The 19685-nt window shown below is 45.0% G+C and overlaps 3 protein-coding genes across 3 annotated transcripts; 1 reads left to right on the top strand and 2 right to left on the bottom strand.

Annotated features, from left to right (window-relative positions):
- Nucleotides 1–2: 2 nt before the first annotated feature.
- On the bottom strand, nucleotides 3–6519 carry nfatc4 (nuclear factor of activated T cells 4). The gene is made up of 13 exons (XM_085929755.1): nucleotides 6110–6519; nucleotides 3847–4010; nucleotides 3274–3780; nucleotides 2906–3063; nucleotides 2652–2814; nucleotides 2472–2572; nucleotides 2238–2339; nucleotides 1984–2171; nucleotides 1771–1911; nucleotides 1610–1665; nucleotides 1153–1279; nucleotides 385–1083; nucleotides 3–284 (listed from the first exon to the last, which is right to left on the bottom strand). Exons 1-13 carry the CDS (start codon nucleotides 6240–6242, stop codon nucleotides 214–216), a joined length of 2610 nt encoding a protein of 869 aa, XP_085785881.1. The 5' UTR covers nucleotides 6243–6519; the 3' UTR covers nucleotides 3–213.
- Nucleotides 6520–8741: 2222 nt separating this feature from the next.
- On the bottom strand, nucleotides 8742–14522 carry myadmb (myeloid associated differentiation marker b). Its single transcript, XM_085929759.1, has 2 exons — nucleotides 14435–14522; nucleotides 8742–10727 (listed from the first exon to the last, which is right to left on the bottom strand). The coding sequence occupies exon 2, from the start codon at nucleotides 10674–10676 to the stop codon at nucleotides 9795–9797; it is 882 nt and encodes a 293-aa protein (XP_085785885.1). The 5' UTR covers nucleotides 10677–10727; nucleotides 14435–14522; the 3' UTR covers nucleotides 8742–9794.
- A 1703-nt stretch (nucleotides 14523–16225) lies between these two features.
- pex19 (peroxisomal biogenesis factor 19) lies at nucleotides 16226–19641 on the top strand. Its single transcript, XM_085930000.1, has 8 exons — nucleotides 16226–16372; nucleotides 16681–16760; nucleotides 16827–16989; nucleotides 17069–17154; nucleotides 17343–17522; nucleotides 17594–17752; nucleotides 17811–17855; nucleotides 17970–19641. The coding sequence occupies exons 1-8, from the start codon at nucleotides 16309–16311 to the stop codon at nucleotides 18057–18059; spliced, it is 867 nt and encodes a 288-aa protein (XP_085786126.1). The 5' UTR covers nucleotides 16226–16308; the 3' UTR covers nucleotides 18060–19641.
- Nucleotides 19642–19685: the final 44 nt, after the last annotated feature.

Genomic DNA, 19685 nt, shown 5'->3' with positions numbered 1-19685 from the left:
CCATGGGCCTGTCATTTTGAATCCAAACAGAATCCACTCCGTTTCGTAGATAATTTATTGGAAATAAAAAAAAAAACATGACTTTCCTTTCATTAAAAAATGTGTACCAATGGAAATATCAATTCCCAGTAATAAAACGGGATAAGTGGAGCAGGAAGTTGTGCATATATAGCGAGTGCATTGCGAAAGGGATGATGCCGAATGATAACATCATCAGTGTGGCTGCTCCTCCGTGTGCGAGGTGACCTGGTAAGACTGCAAGTCCTGCCCAATGTACTCCGACACTGTGAATCAAGAATGACAAAATGGTCATGAATTGATGTCTTCACGATTTAAAAAAAAAAAAAAACTCAGACAGTATCATGTAATACAATACTCATTCACCTTCCTCAAATGTGATGGGATGCATGTCGGTGGAGCTTGTGAACTCCAGAGGACACTCCTGAACCTTGGCATCCCTCTCATCCTCGTGAGCCATCCTAAGAACCCTTGCTGAGGGGTCCCAGCTCTCATAGTGGGAGTAAGGCACTGAGCATAGGTCCTGGTAGGCGCTCTGGCTTGTTGGAGGGGAGGGACACATCTCCTGAGGATAGGCAGAGTACTGGGAGTATGGTGGGGTGGGAACAGGAGGCAGAGGGGATGAGGAGATTGGGCTGCCGGCCGGGAAAGGGCTAAGAGAGGAGGAGTGGGAGGGAGAGGGTGACGAGGACAGGTAGGGTGAGTCAAGCCAGGGGGAAGGGGACGGTGGCTGTGAACCACGGAGGTACAAAGGCGGGAGGAGCTCGGTAAAACCCAGCTCCAGGTTCTCAAAGCTGGGGTGATGTTCAGACACAGTGGGGCCCATCCCACGAGGCTCCTCGCCCACAGTCTCAGCGCTGTACTCCTCCTGGTAAGCCAGGCTACTGCACGGAGGGGAGTAGGTCGATGGGTAAGGGGACAAGCTGAAGCCCAGCCCTGTCTGCTCTTCGGCCATGGGGTCGCACCTCAGGCTTATTCTGGACTGACCCCCCAGTGAAGAACACACCACCCCTGCATCCAGCGTCTGAGGCCGGGACAGCAGCGGGTCCTCTTCCTTGAACATGCCTGCAGGGAAAAACAACAGAAAATGGAAGCTTCTATACTGGACAACTATTTGACCACGTCGATACTCACTGGGGACATATTTAAAGGAATGAGTGCTGCTTCTTTTCCTCTTCCCATTGGAGACGTAAAGATTGACTGACACTGGACGAGTGATAGACAGGTCGCAGTAGGGCGGGACCCTCGTGCACAGCAAACACTAATTGAAGAAGAAACAACACATTGATGCCAAAAGAAAGAAAATATCATCCAGGTTGGCCGCCTAAGCACAGAAGCCCGACGTCCTCTGAAGTGACTGGGGACTTCAGATGCCCATGCCACTGCATCTTTGTCCCCTTCATGTAGAGGAGCAGCAGCTCTAAGTACTCTGAGCCCACTCTTGGATGAGTGAACCTAAAGGAGAGCCCAGACACCTTGCAGAGTATACTGCATCCGTGATTTTGTTCTTTTAGTCACCACCCACCACTGGTGAACTTGCAGGTTTGCTAAGTCAAGGGCACTCTAAGAAAGAAAACATCACAAGAACTACCTCATTGCTGTTGTCACGGTCTACGTGGGCTTCCTCTTCCCATTGAAGTTTACCATCTGATGGGTTGGAAGACAGAGTGGGATCAAAAACTCACCAATTTTCCCCAATCAAACATGATGGAAAGTGAAACTAAAAACGATTGAAAGGATTCTCTGCTCAACCTGTGCTTCTCTGCATGAAAACAACTCTAGAGATAGCCATGAAATTGGTGCCACTCAGCAGGAGCTCCTCGCCACCCTCTACCGAACAGGAAGTGAGGCTGATTGACTCGATGACAGGCAACTCCTGCGCTGACCGCTGGGCTGAGGCGGACACGAGACAAAATCAGGCTTTTGTTTTTTCCCACTTGCAAACCCATGGGATCTACCACTCACAGCATTCGATGGGCAGTGAGGCCACCTGTAGGGCCAGAACCCGGCCAGGGGGAAGAGCAGGTGGTGCCAGAGGGATTTGGGTGCGGAAGACCAAGCGAACACGTGTGTTCTTCCTCCCAACGTCAGTTTCGCCCTTCCTCAGTTCAATGTCCGAGTTCCTCAGCTTGAGAATCCCAGCGCAGTCGATGCTGCGGTGTTTAAGGGTTTGGGTTAGGGTTCATGTCATCTTTCAAAAAGAATCTCAGTTCACTTACAGTGCAGTCATGTGGTTCTCAGGGTTGAGGGGGATGTCTAGCACTTTTGTTCCCGCTTGGATGTTTTCATGACTGGTGGTGCCCACCATTTTTCCTGTCACCCTGAAAAAAAGAAAAACCTCTGCGTGAGCAACTCAAGTCCATTCCCGTTCTGTGTTTCGATTTCTGGTCATCTCCAAATCAGAAGACTTTTGAGATGAAATCATCATCACCTTTCTGAGAGCTTCATAATACCTGTGTATCTGATAGAAAGGGTGCGGCCTGATAGAGCGATCGTCCGCAGTTCCCACAAAAACCTGGAGAGAAAGTGGTTTTCTCTCATTGTATCCGAACAACTGCAGAGAGAAACGCAATTTGAGATGAGCGGATGGGTCACATATATCATCGTCATTTCCACAAGCCGAGCGGTGTCACCTTGACAACCGGATGTCCGGTTGGAGTGGCCTTGACAGCTCCTCTGCTCCCCTCAGTCTCATAGTGGGCTCGGTGATGGGGCCGGGGTTGCACCTCGATGCGCAGCTCGTACTGCTCAAACTGGGAGGGCAGGGGCCAGTCGAGTGGTGGCAGGGCATTGGACCTGCGTGCGTTTATATGACAAGGTTGCACGTGTAAAGTAGATTTTAGGATTCATCTTAATCTGTGGTTGAAGTGAAATGATGACTCCTTACCTGAAAAGAGAACTGTGGGAATTGGCTCTGGTCCGGCCCCAAGCCAGAGCAGGGGGCACAGAGAGATAGTCCATACTCATTGAGGGAGGCTCTTTCCTGTTCTGCAGGGTCTCTGGCTGCTGTTGCCCAGAGACCTGGTCCTGATCCCTTGGAGACAACTGTAGGAATCAAAGTTGGATCAAGGTGAAATCAAAAGGCATCAAGGGATATTGGTTCTAAAAGACAGACGGTGTGCCCCCATATTTAAGTTTCAGGTGAGAGTCTGAGGTTTTAGGGTTGAGTAAGGTTGGGTTTGGTATCGGATTAGTTAGGCGTTAGATAGGGTTAAACGGTTTGAGGCAACTCTTTAATCATGCGGCCACCGATACCTGCTCCATAGATGTCTTCCTCGTTTTCTGTGGAACACTGAGCTCAAAGCTGCCAGGCGAATCTTGTGACAGAAGGCTGGAGTCTCCCCCTTCTACGACACCCCCCTGCAACTCCTCAGAGTAACTTCCCCTGCGGGACGTGCAAGGGGATGCGAGGGGTGAGTTCCTCCGCTTCTTTCCTCCGGGCGAAGTCGGCCGGGAGTATGGCGTGAGCCCGAAATGAAGCGTGGACTCGCTGAGCTCCTCTTCTTCTACCAGCAGCGAGTCGCAGCTGGAGGCCGGACTTAGCCAGCCCCGGGACGAGGGACTAGAGGCAGGGCTGGGGCTGAGCGAGCCGGGGCACCTGTCTCGATAGGTGAAGGGGTCCAGCAGGGGGAGATAGAGGCGCTCTCGGTCCCATCTGCTGCCACTTTCTATGTCCCAGGAGAGATTGGGTGCTGGTTCGTCCTCAGGCGAGATGGTGGTGATCTGGATGCTGGGACACTCCACCACGCGGGACTCTGAAACCTTTCAGGCACAGTTTGTACTCATTTGTTTTTTGAATTCCATTGAATTTGGCTACGTTTTTGTTACCTGAACAGAGCGCGCCGGCAGGCTTTCATAGGTCCCGCTGAATTCTCTGGCCGGCACTCTCCGCGGAGGCGGGGAATGCATCCCGGCCCGCTGATTCGCCGAGGATGGCGGGCTTGGGATGCTGACTCTGGAGCGCTCCGCGTTAGAGGTGGCACTGTGGCTGTCTGTCATTGATTATTGAAGAGGGAGATCAGAAATAGAAAAAAAGTACAAACGATAGAATTAGAAAATGTGCAACTTTTTATTTTGTGCGGGGCTGGTTGTAGTATGTAAAGATTTTTCCCATGTTCATCCATGCCCTCAGCAACATGCCGCATGAGAAAGCCTCATTATATGTCCATTGAATTGTTGTAAACATCATTATGTGGCAACTGTATTCATTTCCATCATTGTTAGCCATGCGTCAATTTGACTTGGTTTGTTGGAAGCTAATTGTTGCCATACGAGTGAGTCACGCACTGTTTTGGAGTCATTTCACATTACTGCAGTGCCAATTGACTTACATTAGCGTCTAGTGTATCTAGTTTCCTGAGGGATATAGAAAGTGTTTATACACTGTCTATATTTTCTGGGAAAAGACACGTTTGGAATGTTTTGATGGCATAGATGATCCATTTTGTTGGTAATTTACGCACACTAAGCTATTTTTTCACGACTAGGAGATTCATTAAGTGTATTTTCTGCTCCGTTAAACCTGAGCTTTTTTGTTGTTGTTAACTTCTTTGCCAAAACAAAATGTACCAACCGTTAAAAATAAGTTGTTGCTCAACCCTCGTCTGCTTTCACTTCAATAGAAATAGTTTGATTGTACAAAAAAGACCCAAAATCTGGCTCCACATGTCAAACTTCATTTTACCAGATAAGTATAAATGTCCCATAAATAATAAGGCCCTTCTCATAATTTCGCATAGTCATATGGAAAGCATTTATTCAATCGCCGCTGCGCACACACACGTCACTTTTTTGGGGGGGCTGGCAACAAAGACTCTCAGCACTCACGAAATGTTGAAACGTGCGTTTGACTCGCACGACGCTACCGCTAATTATCTTCTCTCTAATGGTGATTATTCACACCGTGACTTCCTGTCGTTTTGTTTTACTTTCACTTTGGGGGTGTGCCAACGTTGACACACAACATCAACTCAATTAAGGTGGGGGAAAAAGAATTTTTTTTCCTGGCAATAACAATATTTCCAAGTCATTAACGCTGCTGCAGTTCTCGAGCGTTCCAGGTTAAAAAAAAAAAAAAAGTAAAATAAGAAAAGTTGAAAATATGAGAAATAATTATTGAAGAGACAATGTCAAAGACACTCAAAAAATCTCAAATTGACTGTTGGAAATAAAAAGTTATGAATAAATATCAAAATAATTTTTAAAAAATGACTAATACACCAAAGGAAATACATGATATTACTATGTCTATAAACATGATAATTGGAGCCAATTCAGTAAGGTTCAATTCAATGTGTTCTTAAATCATTGTGTTGTACCATTTCCCCCATTTAAAATAATTGAAATTCTATTTGGTTTTTCTAATGCTGCTTGGGTGTCTCCATTTCTGAGTACAGTGGGGCCTTCATTTCCAAGCATAAATTGTTCCAACTTCCATGACCATGCTCTCAACGCCATTCTCTTCCACTTATCAAGGGTCAGGTCACAGGGTAGCTAGCAGCTTGAGCAGGGAAGCCCACACTGCCGCGATTTCCTTTAGCCCTTCCCAAAGCATTCCCAGGCTAGTTGGGAGAGACAGTATCTCTTGCCTGAAACATTTCATCCTAACCAGATGCCTGAGCCACCTTATCATGGTCTGCTCGGACTTGGTAAAGTTCATCCCATCCCAGCAGACTCTTCTACGACATGCTGGTTGGATCAAGCATCAGAGCCAACATTGGTTGACATCTCTGCCCACTCTCTTCACCAAAGTCGGATTCAATCCAACTTTATGGGCTCGAAGCCAGGAGTTTGCCCTCATCTGCTCAGCATCTCTTTGTGGAAGAGTCCAAGAGGACCATGACAACAGTCCAAGTCTTGGTCACGCAATGACTCAAAGTGGTATCTCAAGGCATCACTGTGTGTGTGTGTTGAGCGTGTGGAAGTTCCATCCCCACATGGCAGCTGTTAACTCGGACGCACGCAATGGGATTAGAACCACATTGAGTCTGCATGCACACACATTACGCATGCACGTATATGTTCCCATGCATGTCAGACCTCCCGGGGAGGTCTTCTTTCACGTACTACTCGAGTAGCGCTTGTGACTGACCCACACTGCCGCTGCTGTCAGCGGGCTCCACGGAGCCAGAACCCTCCTCCTTCGACCGCGGCGTGTCCTCCTCGAACACCAGCTTGAAGTCGAACTCGCCCTCCTCCCAGCCGGAGCCCGGCGCGGCCCCCATCTGTAAAGAGAGTCTACCCCCTGAAAAAGTTTTTTCTTCTGAGGAGGAGGAAGGAAGGAAGGAAGGAAGGAAGGCAGGGGGGATTCTCTTCTTTAACTGCACGTCATGACGCAAACCACGTCCGCTCTTTTCCAATCTTCTTCAAACTTGATGCCTCGCTTATACTGCATTTTTTTCCCCCCGTCAGTCTTTTCTTTCATCCTCACGCTACACAGAAGAGGAGGAGAAGGCGGAGAAGGAAGAGGAGGAGGGGGTAAAAGAAGTTGATGAAATATTTTTGTCGTCCTTTACCCTTAATTGCCTCTGGGTGGGTTCTGCGGCTCTGTCCCTCCGTCCCTATAGGGTGACCCAGCCTGTCAGTCATCAGAGCCCCCCGCCTTCTCCCCAACATCCTCCTCCTCTCCTCAAGTTTGACGTGTGACCACCAGGGCCCTGAACGCATCACTCCCCCCCTTTTTTGGCTGTCCTCCTTCCTTCACCGCCCCCTACCCGTCCCCCCCTTCCTTCTTTTTCTTCTCCCCACTTTATGAGCCCCCTCGACCTCCCCCTTCTCCTCTCCGTCAGAGATCTGTTTCTCATTATCCGCTGCAGTCTGTCTGAGTCAGGAGACGAAAAAACTTAAACACCCCTCTCTCTCTCTCTCTCTCTCTCTCTCTCTCTCTCTCTCTCTCTCTCTCTCCCCGGCTTAGAGCAGCTCCCCGGGCCCAGCCCCCTCACCACTCGGGAATCATCAGGAATCACGTTGAGCTACTTGAGGGGGGGTCTCACTCGCCGCCACACCCAAAATGCATCAGCTTAATAACGTTTGGAAAATGTACGTTGGTATTTGAATCTTTTCTTCTATACATTCCAATTAACAATAATACAGACTCAAATGTTTGGACATTTTGTGTCACTCAGATTTCTGCTATTTGTGAATTTGGAGGCATTCAGACCAAATCTCTCGAAGAAGTTTGCCTGTCTAGAATATTTGGGTCAAATTTTTTCCTCTTTAAAAAGTCTGTTAAATTTTGTAGGAACTGTTATTATATTGTGAAAACAATGATTCTGACTGGATAATCAAGAGAGAGCCTTCAAAAAAATGTTTTATAGGCAATCCTACTGCATTCTCACTGAAAAACACAGTTTTGAGTTGTGTGGGAAGTTGAAGCAAGTATTTCGTAGCATATTATACTGCATCTATCTCCCTTAAGCAAAAATAAACAATAGAGCATGTTAATTCCACAGAATCCTCATGAGAAAATGTTGGATCGTCTTTCTGCAAAAAAGGTCATCTCGACATTCCATTCAACTCTAGTCCAATTTGATCCACTTATCAATGAAAAGAACTGTTGTAAAAAAAGGCACCTCATTTGGAGGAAATCCTAAATTGTGGTAATATTATGTATCCTCTTTCTGCAAAATAAAATGTGTCAAAATTACTCGGAGGTCCGACTCGAAACTGAGAAGAATGTTTCCTTTTCTGTGAAACAGTGGAGAAGGTGAGAACGTGCTGATTTCAGCTTCAGGCAGGACGAGTTGAATTTAAGCAACGTGAAAATAACAAACTTTTGGCTGCGTCATTGGTAAGTGTCGCCCTCAGTTGGTGGACCACTGTTAATGACACTTCTATATTCACGATAAAAAAAATATTTCATTTTGTTTGGAATAGCTTTGTTTTTAGATTTTTTTCTCTCTCTTTTTTTTTTTTTAGAAAACATACTATTTTAAAAGAAAAATATATAAATAAATGTACATTTCTAAATAGTCATATTCTGAAAGAAATCTTATATTTTCCAAAGAAAGGAAAAGTGAACCCTAAGTAGGTCTAGTCAAAATTCCTTTTTTCCATCCCCCAACAATCACACAATATGTTTCGAAAAAAAAGGTTGACCCGTATTGCTCCATTTAAGTCAGCATATCAATTACAATTCATCTTGATCTCATTGTTGAATTTATTTGCGATTGAGCATGTGCTTGCTCCTCACTATGTCTACCTTCTGGTTTACAGAAGCCATCAACACGTGGCCCCGCCCCCTCGTCTCACTGGACTTCACCGGGCAGTTACCGATGGAAAGCCATCATCACTGTGACTGGACGTTTACTAATTCTCGCTCGGAGAACATGACGACTGGAACAAACCAAGCATTTGGCGGCTTCTGGAACATGTGGTAAGTGAACACCTCTCAAAAACCACCAAGTTTATGTTTCACACATGGAAAAAAAAAATCCTCAAGCAGCTGCTCTCTTCATACTCATCATAGTCCGTCACAAAATGTGTCTGAAAGTAGCTACCAATTCATTTCATAGTGAAGGGGTGCTTTCATAAGCAAATAGTTACTATTTGGTAGAAATTCCGACTATAATTTGGGCTCCATTCTCAGCTCCCTTCTCTACTTAAAATGGTGGCATTTTGTTGGTAATGCGATTAAAATCACAGGAGAGCAGGCTCTTTTATTTTTCACATTGGGATATGCGAGGGTGTGTTACATTTTGTAGGAAATGCTAGCAGAGAACGTGTGAAAGTGTGTTTATATGTTTTTATTGAAATGAAAAAAAGGTTACATTTTTGCTGCAAAACACAAAATGGCAGAATAGAAAAGTATTATTTCAAAATAAGTACAACAGCCTTCCAAAAATCAACAGAGCCCTTGACCACATGTGACAAATAGCCTTTAAGTGCGTGGGATATGCTGTGCACATACAGTGTACATATGTCTATTTTCTTTGAAATCCACATCCATAGATTGTAACGTGCAAGTAGGTGCACCCTGTACAATCAAAATGAAGAAACATCGAGTCGCTCGTTCATTTTAGGTGATGCGGCTGCTTCAAGTAACACAAACCATTTGGGAATTTTCAGCTGGTTAATGACGTTCACAAGGCTGAGGAAAAAGAATAACAATCCACTCCGCCAGCTTTTGCCAATGTGGATCAGCGGAATAACGAGACTTCATTAGTAATACTTGCTTCACACTCTTGTGAGTCCTTCAACACAAAGCGCAGATGTAGTAAACATAGCAGAATTTGGCAGATTCTTCAATGACAATACCCGATGCTCAACTTAAGTGTATGATGATATTAATATTCTGGCGGTCTTAAATGTTGCCACATACTACATTTTGTCCCAACTAATAATACAAAGTTATCACGGCATGTACGTACACTCTGACTCCCCCGTTTCCCGTTCATGACAATTTCTCCTCGTTGCCACGGTAACCTTCTGTAGCGAACACCCCGCCCCAAAAAATGATATCGTATTCACTGGAACTGAATTGCATTTACAGCAATTTGTTTCCTTATTCAGGCTATGATTGTGTCATTCATTTTGACCATTTTCTATGGATGTCCAATGAGATTTGTTGACATTTTCATGAAAACGGAGTTTCAACTCAATTTGTAAAAGGTTTGGCGGTGAAAATGGCTACTGCAACCGAGTCACATAGTTGAGGTGAAACTCGTCTTCATTTGTGTGTCTGTCTGTATAGCTAGCTGTATGATAGCGCCCCCTGCCGCGAGCACTTTTGAAGCCAATTGGGAGTGGAGTTGAGATTTGGAGGAGCCGCCGCAGTCTCAAGCGCTGACAAAGACCAAGCGGGCAGAGTAGATGAGGTCGGCCAGGTAGAGCACAAAGTTGACGGCGGTGAGCACGGCCACCGCCATCAGCTTGTCCCACGTACACAGCCCCGCCGTGGAGCCGCAGTTGGACGGCCGCTGCTTGTTGCCGCCCTGCTTGGGGCTAAAGTTGAAGATGGGCCAGATGATGGCGGCCGACAGGTAGAGCACCACGGCCAGCAGGGCGTAGCCGGACAAGAAGCGGGCGAAGGGGAAGGGCAGGCAGCCGGTGCACTCGCCCACGCACAGCAGGATGATGGCGGCGGACAAGATGAAGCAAATGCAGTAGACGGACATACAGTACTTGAGCGCGTCGTGGCGGTCGTACACCACCGGATCGCTGACGAACACGAAGATGATGCACGCCACGAAGGTCTCGCACACCTTGAGCAGACCCGGCGCCGTGGCCATGTAGCCGGCCACCTCGCCCGGCCTGGCCTTGCTGATGCTCACCTCGGTCATGTAGGCGATGGTGGCCAGGCAGGAGAAGACGGTGGACACGATGCGGAAGTCGCGTACCTGGCTGGGCCCCATGTCGCCTTTCAGGTAGTACAGAGGGAAGATGATGGAGGCCGACAAGCACAGCAGGGCGGCGTAGCAGGCAAACGTGATGGGGAAGTTCTTCCAGGAGACGGGCGATCTGGTCTGTAGACCAAACAGCTCCACCATGAGCACCAGCAGGGTGCCGGCGAAGCTGAAGGCCCAGCAGAAGATGCACCAGTCGCCCGTGCCGTGGTACAGACGCCCGCCGTGGACCGCCACGGAGAAGGCCACGCAGGAGAAGACCAGGGCCGCCAGGCGTGTCCACAAGAGGGGGGTAGACTTCAGGACGATGGCCATCTTGATGTTTGCTTGGTTGTCTTGCTCGGGGGAAGACCGGCAGATGCAAATCTGAAGAAAGGACGCAGTAATGAGTCAAGCTCATGCATGTTACTTTCAAACTGAAACTGTAGATTCACTGTTTGCTTGATTTCATTTATTCTTTTCAGTTCAGTTCAGTTGACTCAAACCTGAAGGCACCACTAATGTACTATATTGGTCAAAGGATGTAATAGCCCAACTGGGCCACACGAGGGCGATGGCTTAACATAAAATCTTTGCACCACACCACAATAAATAAAATAAAAAAACGCGCGCGCACACAAGGGTGTTATTGTGTCTCCAGCACAAATAATGACTCCTCTGTGGTAGAAGCATTTCCATCTGCTTGAATAATCTGCTGAGAACTGGCTTCCCCTTCTACCGCTCCATTCCAGCCTGACTTTTACAAGTCATTCCTGCTGCTCTAAGACTTGGCCTGTCTGGCTCCAACATTCCATCCATGTTCGAGTCCACGCTAGGCGAGGCGTGGGGAAGCGCAATTGTGTGCCGACCGCTGTCATCGGTGAGGGTGGACGCGTCCCACTTCACTTGACGCATTCGATTCAGATTTATCGACTTTTGGTTCGAGGCTTTGGGGTTTCCAACTTCACTCAACGTCGGAGCACAACTAGACATAACACGCTCGTGCAGGAGGGTGGGTGATGGGTGGGTTATGCGACCGACTCATGGAAGGCTGTAGTCATTGACAATGTTCACAATGACATGGCAGCTGGTGTATTTCTAATCTTCCCTACTTCACTCTGCAAAAACAAAATGCAATTACAACTCGATTTATTCACGCCGTTCATCAGAAAACAATATTATGCCGTCAGGTTTTCTACTCCAATTTGGACGGCTGTGCCGGTTGGCGGCGAAGAGCTAGCAGGTGTCGAGCTCACACAGTCAAAGATGACTAAATGGTGCGAGAAAAGAAGCCTGTTTTTGCTGAAAAGTTGCCAAGGTTCGCCCAGTGTGGAAAGTTAGTTGTAAAAAAAATCCCAAATTGCAGATGCCTGCCACGCCCAACAACTTTGGGGGATGGGCCTCTTCCCGCTACTCCACCCGACCGACCGACCGACAATGTCGTAAATCAGACAGCGGCCAGCTGCCTGCCTTTAGATTTATTGTCAATGAGATCCACTTCAAAAAACTTCTCCTCAACGATGTCATCCTTTCCAAGGGCGCCTGATGTGTTTACTGCAAGGCAGCTCTGTTTATGTTACCATAGGAGACCCACATTCTAATGCTTTTAATGAGGTGCCATCTTGGAGCATTTCTTTCTTTGGTGTTTTTGGCTTTCTCGGTCTTCCCAGGTCATTTTCTGGGACTTTTCATGTTTCATTGCTATTTATGAGTATTTATCTTGATATAAGACATTTACTTTGGAAATGTATATTCTAATCTACCAGCCTACTGGAAAAGGCAAGGTTTTATGAGGCATAAAAAAAAAAGAAAAGGCCAAAAATACCATTTGGACCACAGCGAATGAACAGGCATTCATCAGCCACTCGCTACCCCCAGAGATGCCTATAAACAGACCCAATAGGCCTTGTTTACATTAGCTGCCATTAACAGCGGAGGAGCTATGAAGGCAAAGGAGGTGAGGAAAGGAAGGTGGAGTTGACGAGATGGGCAGGATTGGAAGGGAGGAACTTGGGGAAGCCCTGAGCTCGGGCCACTTCAATCACACACACACATTGGAAGGCCGGGGATGGAATGGAATAGCCGAGGAGTGAGTCACCGTGGGGCCCCTTTCACCGCCCACATTATTCCATGTGTAAAAAAAAAAAAAAAAATTCCAACTTACTGATGTGTTCCAGATGGCAGTCTGGCTCCCCAACTTTTTTGTTCCGTACTTTCTCCAATTTCTTTCCCTTCCCTTGGTGGTGTTCCTTCCCTCCCTCCCTCCCTTCCTTCCCTTTTCCCACTTTATTGAAGCTTTAGGAGCATTTACACGTCATGTAGAAGCGCTTCCAAATATCTGTTTTTCCACTGTACCGCATGGAAAACACAAAAGGAAAACACATACACACAGTGGTGGCGTTAGGGTTGGGACTTCTGGAGGGGGGGGGGGGGGGTGGGGGGTACTTCCCCAAAATGGACAAGGGCTGAAAATAGTGCTTGCAGGGCTCGGGATGAGGACAGCAAAACAGGACGTGGCCCGCCTCCGCCCGCCACTCCTGACTGACGCCGTCATGAGTTCAGTTGCCACGGCGACACGCGGCTAACCTGATTTCATCCCTTAATTCACTTACGCACCAACGCCAAGATGAGGACCAAGCTGAATGTGCACTTGGGAGACCACATGAAATAAATCCTTCAGCGGGATAAAGCCCACTTTGTTGGGTTGTTTTTTTTTTTCTGAGGGAAATTTGTGGTGAGACTTAAATAAGCGTCCAAAGGTTTTACACGAGGGAAAAGAATTGTTTCACTGTTGTATAGTAAGACGAGTTAGTGTTAGTGTGCCTATACAAGTTTCATTTGTTCTGTGACCATACATCTACTGTATCTCAAATCATCATTCCCCATTGAAATGAATGGAAAAGCAAATAATCTGTTCCAAATCTCCCAAGAAACACCTTTTTTTTTTTTTGACACATCACAAATCACAACTGTCCTTCATGTTTTGTCCCTTTTTGGGTTTCTTCTGCGGGGTTTGTTGGCAGTTGACAAGCCATTTGAACTATAATATTGCAATGAAAGCAATGCAAATGAGTGCTGACCAGATGCTGTAAAATTTGCTGCTGTGGGGAGTTTCAAACAAGAGGCCAAAGAATGACTCATCTTGGAAACTTTGTATGTTACGACACTTTTATCTCAAGGCATGACTCTATCTCAATATTAATAAACACTTCAAAAAAAGGAAAAGTAGAGCCCCCTCATTTTGTGTATTCAATATATTTGCCCATTAGTTGAAATGATTTCCTTCCTTCAGACAGTAAGAAGCAGGTTTCTAAATGTTTTGGATTTTTCATTTAGATTTTTTTCTTTATAAAGTGTGACTCGTCATTTTTATTTTATTTTGCTTGTTTTTTTTAAATCAAATTTAATATTAATTACAATAACTTGGTGAGACAGATTGTGGCAGGGAGTGCATAGTATTAAGTTAGCTTTATATGGGAAGGGGTTAAGGTTAGTTATGGGAGTGGGTAAGATAATGGGGTTTTTTTTTGGGGGGGGGGGAAGCTATAGCTTGTTGTTCTCCCAAAAATCTAGTCTATTTATAAAGCATGGTTGGGTGAGCCACGCTTTTGGGGCCCTTTCTGAGGTTCATTCATTAAGACCAGTGTAGTGGAGGTGGGTGTGCTGCCTGCCGCGCCCTGCAGCCACCACACACACACACACACACACACACACACACACACACACACACACACACACACACACACACACACACACACACACACACACACACACACACACCTCCCTACACATTTGAACTATAAATCACGAGTGTAAACATGCACAAAAGACCATCTTTTCCTGATTTTCTCTAACGGGACTGCATAAAAGCAAAGGTGAAAAACAAAAAGTACAAATTTACTCTCAAATGACATTTGGACTCACATATAAATAGACAATTTGATCGTATTTCCCTGTCATATTCCCACATTATGAAACAAAAACACCCAAAGTCGCTATGACTTCTTTTTTCTTGATCAACTTTCATCTTCTCAGACTAAACATGCATCGTGTAAAGAAAAACAAGATACTACAAGATGCAACAAGTTCTTTACCTGGTGTGCTCGCTCGCTCGCTCGCTTGCTCGGCTGGGCTGCAGCGTCTCACACAAACATCCAGCGGTGGAGTCTTTCTCTCTCTCTCACACACACGCACACGCACACACACACACAGAAGGGGGAGCAGAAGACTCCCACTTGACTTCCTTGCCAGCTCCCTCCCCGCCCCAACCTCCAAATTAGGCATTGAATGTCCTCGTACCGTTTGTCACATCTGTACACGCCACACCTCCAACCTACTCCTCGTCAACATCCTCCTCCTCTCTGGTCACCTCGGGGATGGTGACACATACGCACACACACACACACACACACAATGTGGTGCAAAAGTTCACTGCGTGTACTACTTTTGGAACAGTACTGACTTTTTTTTTTTTTTTGCAGTATTTTTTTTTTTTTGTAAATCCATGATGACAAAACACTCACTGGACTCTTCATTGGGTATATATTAAGTTCATCCAAGGGTGGGCCAACGTTTGTGCTCAAGGCTCAGTCATAGATGAGGTAAAAAAATAATAATTATATATATATATATATGATGTAAAAATTGTTTCAATTTAAATAAACATGTTTATTGAATCTAGCTAATTGAAAATATAAATTAAAGGGTTAAAGTGTATAAATATTTGTATAGGATTTTCCTTTCACTTTAATTCGAGAACTCAAGAAGCATTAATGAAGAACGTTTGAAAATGAAAGAACACAAAGGGGATGAAACAAGTTCCAAAAGTTGAACTAAATTCCACATATAAGCAGCTGTTGACTTCCCTCATTACATTGCAAAGTTGCAGATGTAACGGCCAATCAAAAAACGTCATGTTGTATCACATGGCTATAAACCGTCAATAATTAAAATGATAGAATATTGCCTTGGACACAAAGCAGAAGTTGACCCCAAAAAGTGGATTTTCTTGACTGGAGAAATGGAACATGAGCCTCTAGCAGAGCAGTGATAACTCACTTGGCATGGCATTTATTGCAACGCCCTGACCCGTATGAACAGCCCACAGATTGTTGATCAACTTGTCGACGTCCCCTCTAACAATGGTTTTTATTTTGTGACATTCAGCGTTGTCATTTAAAAGAAGGAGAAAGATTTCGAGAGGGAGAAAAATAGTCAGCTGTGCACATTCCTCCAGTTGGCTTTAATTGAGTTATACTGTTGTTAAGCTTGTCTGTGGTTCCATTTTCTTGATTAACAATTGCTAAATTCTTGCTAGAATACCTTAAACTACTCAAATACCAAGTCATTTCTTTCAGTACATGTGGCATGATGATTTTCTATAAAACGGCCTTTCAAGTTCAATATATTGTTACATATATGTTGTGCTCTTTAGTTAACTTTAGATGAATTTATTATTTCAAATGTTTCATTATTCAGTTTAAAGGTTTATTTCCGAGATTGTATTAACAATCATTTGAACTGCACTCCTTCATTTGAGTTTAATTGTACTCGTTGTATTCAAATTTTTAGTTTCTGTTGTACTCTATCATGTTGTATTTAACTGTATTGTACTGTGTTTTGTATTATATTTGTTACAGTTGTATTTTTTCAGTATTTACATTTTAACGATGCCGTTTATTTCATGTTCTTTTATTGATGTTTTTATTTTATTTGTATTGATTGTATTTCCGTATTTTATTTGATTGTGTTATTTGTATCTGTTTCCATTGTTATTTGATTTTATTTCACTGGGAATTCGGCGTTTTTGAAAGAACGCATTTCCCTCTGTTTACCGCGAGAGTGCGCTCAACTTGTTTTTGAAAGTCTTATGACGCGAAACTGGGGCGCCGCTTGTTTCTGTGACGTCATTTGATGCCGCCCGCCGCAGCATTCCGTCTGTCATCACGTCCACTCCACTGACTCCGTCATGGCGTCCGGAGCTGGAGAGTCCCAATGCCACCACGACGCTGAACTGGACGAGTTACTGGACAGTACGGTTTAATTCAATTGTTCAACAACACATGACTCAAAAACCGCCATTTTAGGGCCTTTGTGCCGTTCCTATTGTGAAAGTTATTAGTTCGTCGGATGCTGTTGTTTTTCTCCGGTGGAGTTGCCAACACATTCAAGTGATCGATCGATCTCTCGTAGCCAACACAGTACTTGCAAATGCAATTAAAAGTCTAGTCATGGATGTACTTTGTAAGGGGATTACCTGAAGTGTTAAACACGCTATATCGCTTGGATTTATTCTTTTTGTTTCAACTACAATGATCTAAGGCTTCTGTGTGGTTTTTAGGTGCACTGGATGACTTTGACAAGCAGCCTGCGCCTCCTGAACCTAAAGCTCCTTCCTCCTCAAGCCATGGAGCAGAAAAGGTTGGCATCATAAGTTTGCACTTTTTTTGTCATGAAAAATAACAAGCACATTTCTTTTCCCCACAGCCACCGCTGCTGGAGGATTGCAAGCTCTTCGAGACGCTCTTTGAGGGTGACATGGCGTCCCAGGCCCAGCAGGAGTGGGAGAAAGCCATGAAGGAATTGGCTCAGGAGGAACCCGACCTGCTCCAGCACTTTCAGAAACTCTCGGAGGCCGCCGGCAAAGTTGGCGAGTGTGGATGTTTTCTTTTTGCCCGACTCTTTTGTTTTGGAGCCTCCTGGTTGAACGGTGTATTTGTCACACGCAGGGACTGACACGGCTTCCCAGCAAGAATTCACCTCCTGCCTCAAAGATACTCTCCGTGGCCTCGCCAAGAATACCGATAACTTGCAGGTAGACTTTACTTTTACTCCTAACGGAATGGCACTATGCACAAGCGGAAAGGGCTAGTCGTTTATTTGTTGGAGGCAGTGAAAGTTTGAATTTCAGTCGATGAATATTAACTTCCATGGCAGAACGACTTAGTTGTCATACAAATACATAAGTGGTTCCACCACGTCCACACGTTTGTATTCTCGCAGTCTTCGGGCTTAGCCGGGGATGATTTGGTCAAGGCCCTGGAAGGCTTGGGACTGGACGAGGGCGGCGAAGGGGGTGGCGCGGGTGACGACGCCAACGTCCTTCCCATCATGCAATCCATCATGCAGAATCTCCTCTCCAAGGAGGTTCTCTACCCGTCCCTCAAGGAGATCACCGCTAAGGTTTGTCAGCATATTCAACCCACGAGCGCTGTTCATTTGACGACACGACAAACCCGTCCGTTCGTCCTCAGTATCCAGAGTGGTTGGAGGCCAACAAATCCAGTCTGAGCCCAGAGGACTTCCAACGCTACGAGCAGCAAGCCAAGGTCATGGGAGAAATCTGTCAGCACTTTGAGAAGGAGGAAAATGGTGACAAGGTCTTTGAAGGCATCATGGACCTCATGCAGAAGGTAAAGAGCGCTCCTTTGGGTTCTATCGTTGTCCTTATTTCACTTTGTTTTGGTACAGCTGCAGGACCTTGGACAACCACCCAAAGAGCTTGCAGGAGACTCAGTAAGTTGAACATTTCAGGAAAGCCCGTGTGTTCAGACTGTCCCTGAAGGCAACGTCGACTATTATAGATAGACAGATCAATTTATCGATACTGTATTCTTCTGCCCTCACCAGCCTCCTGGCTTCAACTTTGACCTGGACTCTCTCACCCTCCCGGGGGGCCTTGGTGGAGCCGGGGGGGCTGAGCAATGCTCCATTATGTGAGGAGGCGGCAGCTTGAACCCACTTGCGGAGAGGACCGCACCCGCCAGGAGTTTAGTGGCGGCGTTGTGACGCTCTCCCCCACGTCTCAAACACCCAGCCGGACAAATGCGGATGAGGTTGCAAAATCCGTCACCGGCTCAAACATGTAAACATCTCTGTATTTGGTTTTTGGGTTGTTGGTTTTTTTTTTTTCACCCAGATCTTTGATTTTTACCTGCATTCCCTTTTCCAGGAAGGTGGTATTGCACCCAAAGAGGTGTATCTGTGATGTCAATTTGACATTCATTCAGAAAGTACCACCCAAAAAAGAAATCCTATTTAATATCCATCGCTAATCGTCTTAGTCAACATTGACTGCAAATCACATTTCTACAAGGATCACTCTATCGTCAATATTTAGTTCAAAGATTTTTCATTAAGTACAAACATTTACTGTCCATGTTTATTATACGTAAACCAGCATTTTATGTGAAAATACTACTTGTAATTATTTTCCTGAACTTTATAGCTGTAATTTTAAGAATACTGTTCACTAAAATGAAGTTTTACTATGGTCAATTTGACCTACATTGTAAAAAAAAGAGTTATACTAAATTAAAAATGGGCGTAAATATTAGGTACCTGCACTATAGTAGGTTTGTTCAACTACTTACAGGAAGCTATTGTAACTAAAAGGGAATTCAAAATGTACAGTAATTAAAATAAATTTAGGGGTCAATAAGAACTGCAATTGAAAAATAAATTAAGAAAAACGAAAGGGGGTGGGGGAAATGTAAAAATAAGAAAATTCTAAAAATGACTAATTTTGTGTTTTGGGACTCAATTCTACCCACAGTATAACAGAGTTAACGTACTGGCAACTCAAAAAGGAATAACAAATTTAAAAAAAAAAAAACTCAAACTGGGATGAAAATGATTTTCAGAGGTCAGTTTGGTTTGTAGTTGAACAAGAGGCACAAAAAGGGTGCAATTTATCAAATAAATCCAGATATGTACGGGTTTGTTTGACCAGCAATATAACAAGATGGTTAAAACGGGTCAATTTGACTTCTCCACACAAACAGAAAGATTGACTAAGATCAGTGCGGTCTGATCACGTATTACAGAAACTTAAAAACACTGGACTGTATGTTGAAAATGACCTAAAAATATATTAGATATCCTTTTTTTTGTGATGTTTCCCGCAGTCATCCCGATATTAATCACAAGTGATTGATTTGATGATGATTGTTGTGTAAGGTTACCTTGCTAAAGTGCTTCCCTTGAGTTTTGGTGTGGTTTTATTGCCAAGATTGATGTTTGCATGAGTGGAGGGGGAGTTTACAAGCTCCCACTTTCCAAAAGGCCAAAGCACTTTGTGTGTGTGTGTAAAACAAAGATGTTTCCCTGTGTGCAACTATGGAAGTACAGGACAATCCGCTGCTGTGTACCAGAGGCGCTAAGCAATGCACAGAGGAATTGGTGTCAAAGTGCTTCTTTCATCATGCCATCCATCCCTTTACAGCAGAACCACATAGCTGCTGCGATGTGTTGTCCTTTTTGTAAATAAAGTATACTTCATAAAAGAAAGATATCAACAACATATACTTGGGTTATGTGTATTCATCCATATATAGATGGCCAATC

This window comes from Syngnathus leptorhynchus, chromosome 14 (assembly GCF_054491065.1).
Source record: "Syngnathus leptorhynchus isolate UIUO chromosome 14, UIUO_Slep, whole genome shotgun sequence".
In the NCBI taxonomy this organism is placed as follows: Eukaryota; Metazoa; Chordata; class Actinopteri; order Syngnathiformes; family Syngnathidae; genus Syngnathus; species Syngnathus leptorhynchus.
The sequence above is the reverse complement of the archived record's forward strand: the minus strand, read 5'-3'. Positions and strand labels throughout refer to the sequence as shown.

Coding starts and splice junctions, on each gene's coding strand:
- myadmb (XM_085929759.1), bottom strand. CDS start 10,676: ATGGCCATCGTCCTGAAGTCTACCCCCCTCTTGTGGACACGCCTGGCG.
- pex19 (XM_085930000.1), top strand. CDS start 16,309: ATGGCGTCCGGAGCTGGAGAGTCCCAATGCCACCACGACGCTGAACTG. Junction 16,761..16,826: donor CAAGCCATGGAGCAGAAAAG/GTTGGCATCATA, acceptor TTTTCCCCACAG/CCACCGCTGCTGGAGGATTG. Junction 16,990..17,068: donor GGAGGCCGCCGGCAAAGTTG/GCGAGTGTGGAT, acceptor TGTCACACGCAG/GGACTGACACGGCTTCCCAG.
- nfatc4 (XM_085929755.1), bottom strand. CDS start 6,242: ATGGGGGCCGCGCCGGGCTCCGGCTGGGAGGAGGGCGAGTTCGACTTC. Junction 3,781..3,846: donor TGCCGGCGCGCTCTGTTCAG/GTAACAAAAACG, acceptor TGTGCCTGAAAG/GTTTCAGAGTCCCGCGTGGT. Junction 3,064..3,273: donor GGAAGACATCTATGGAGCAG/GTATCGGTGGCC, acceptor TGATTCCTACAG/TTGTCTCCAAGGGATCAGGA.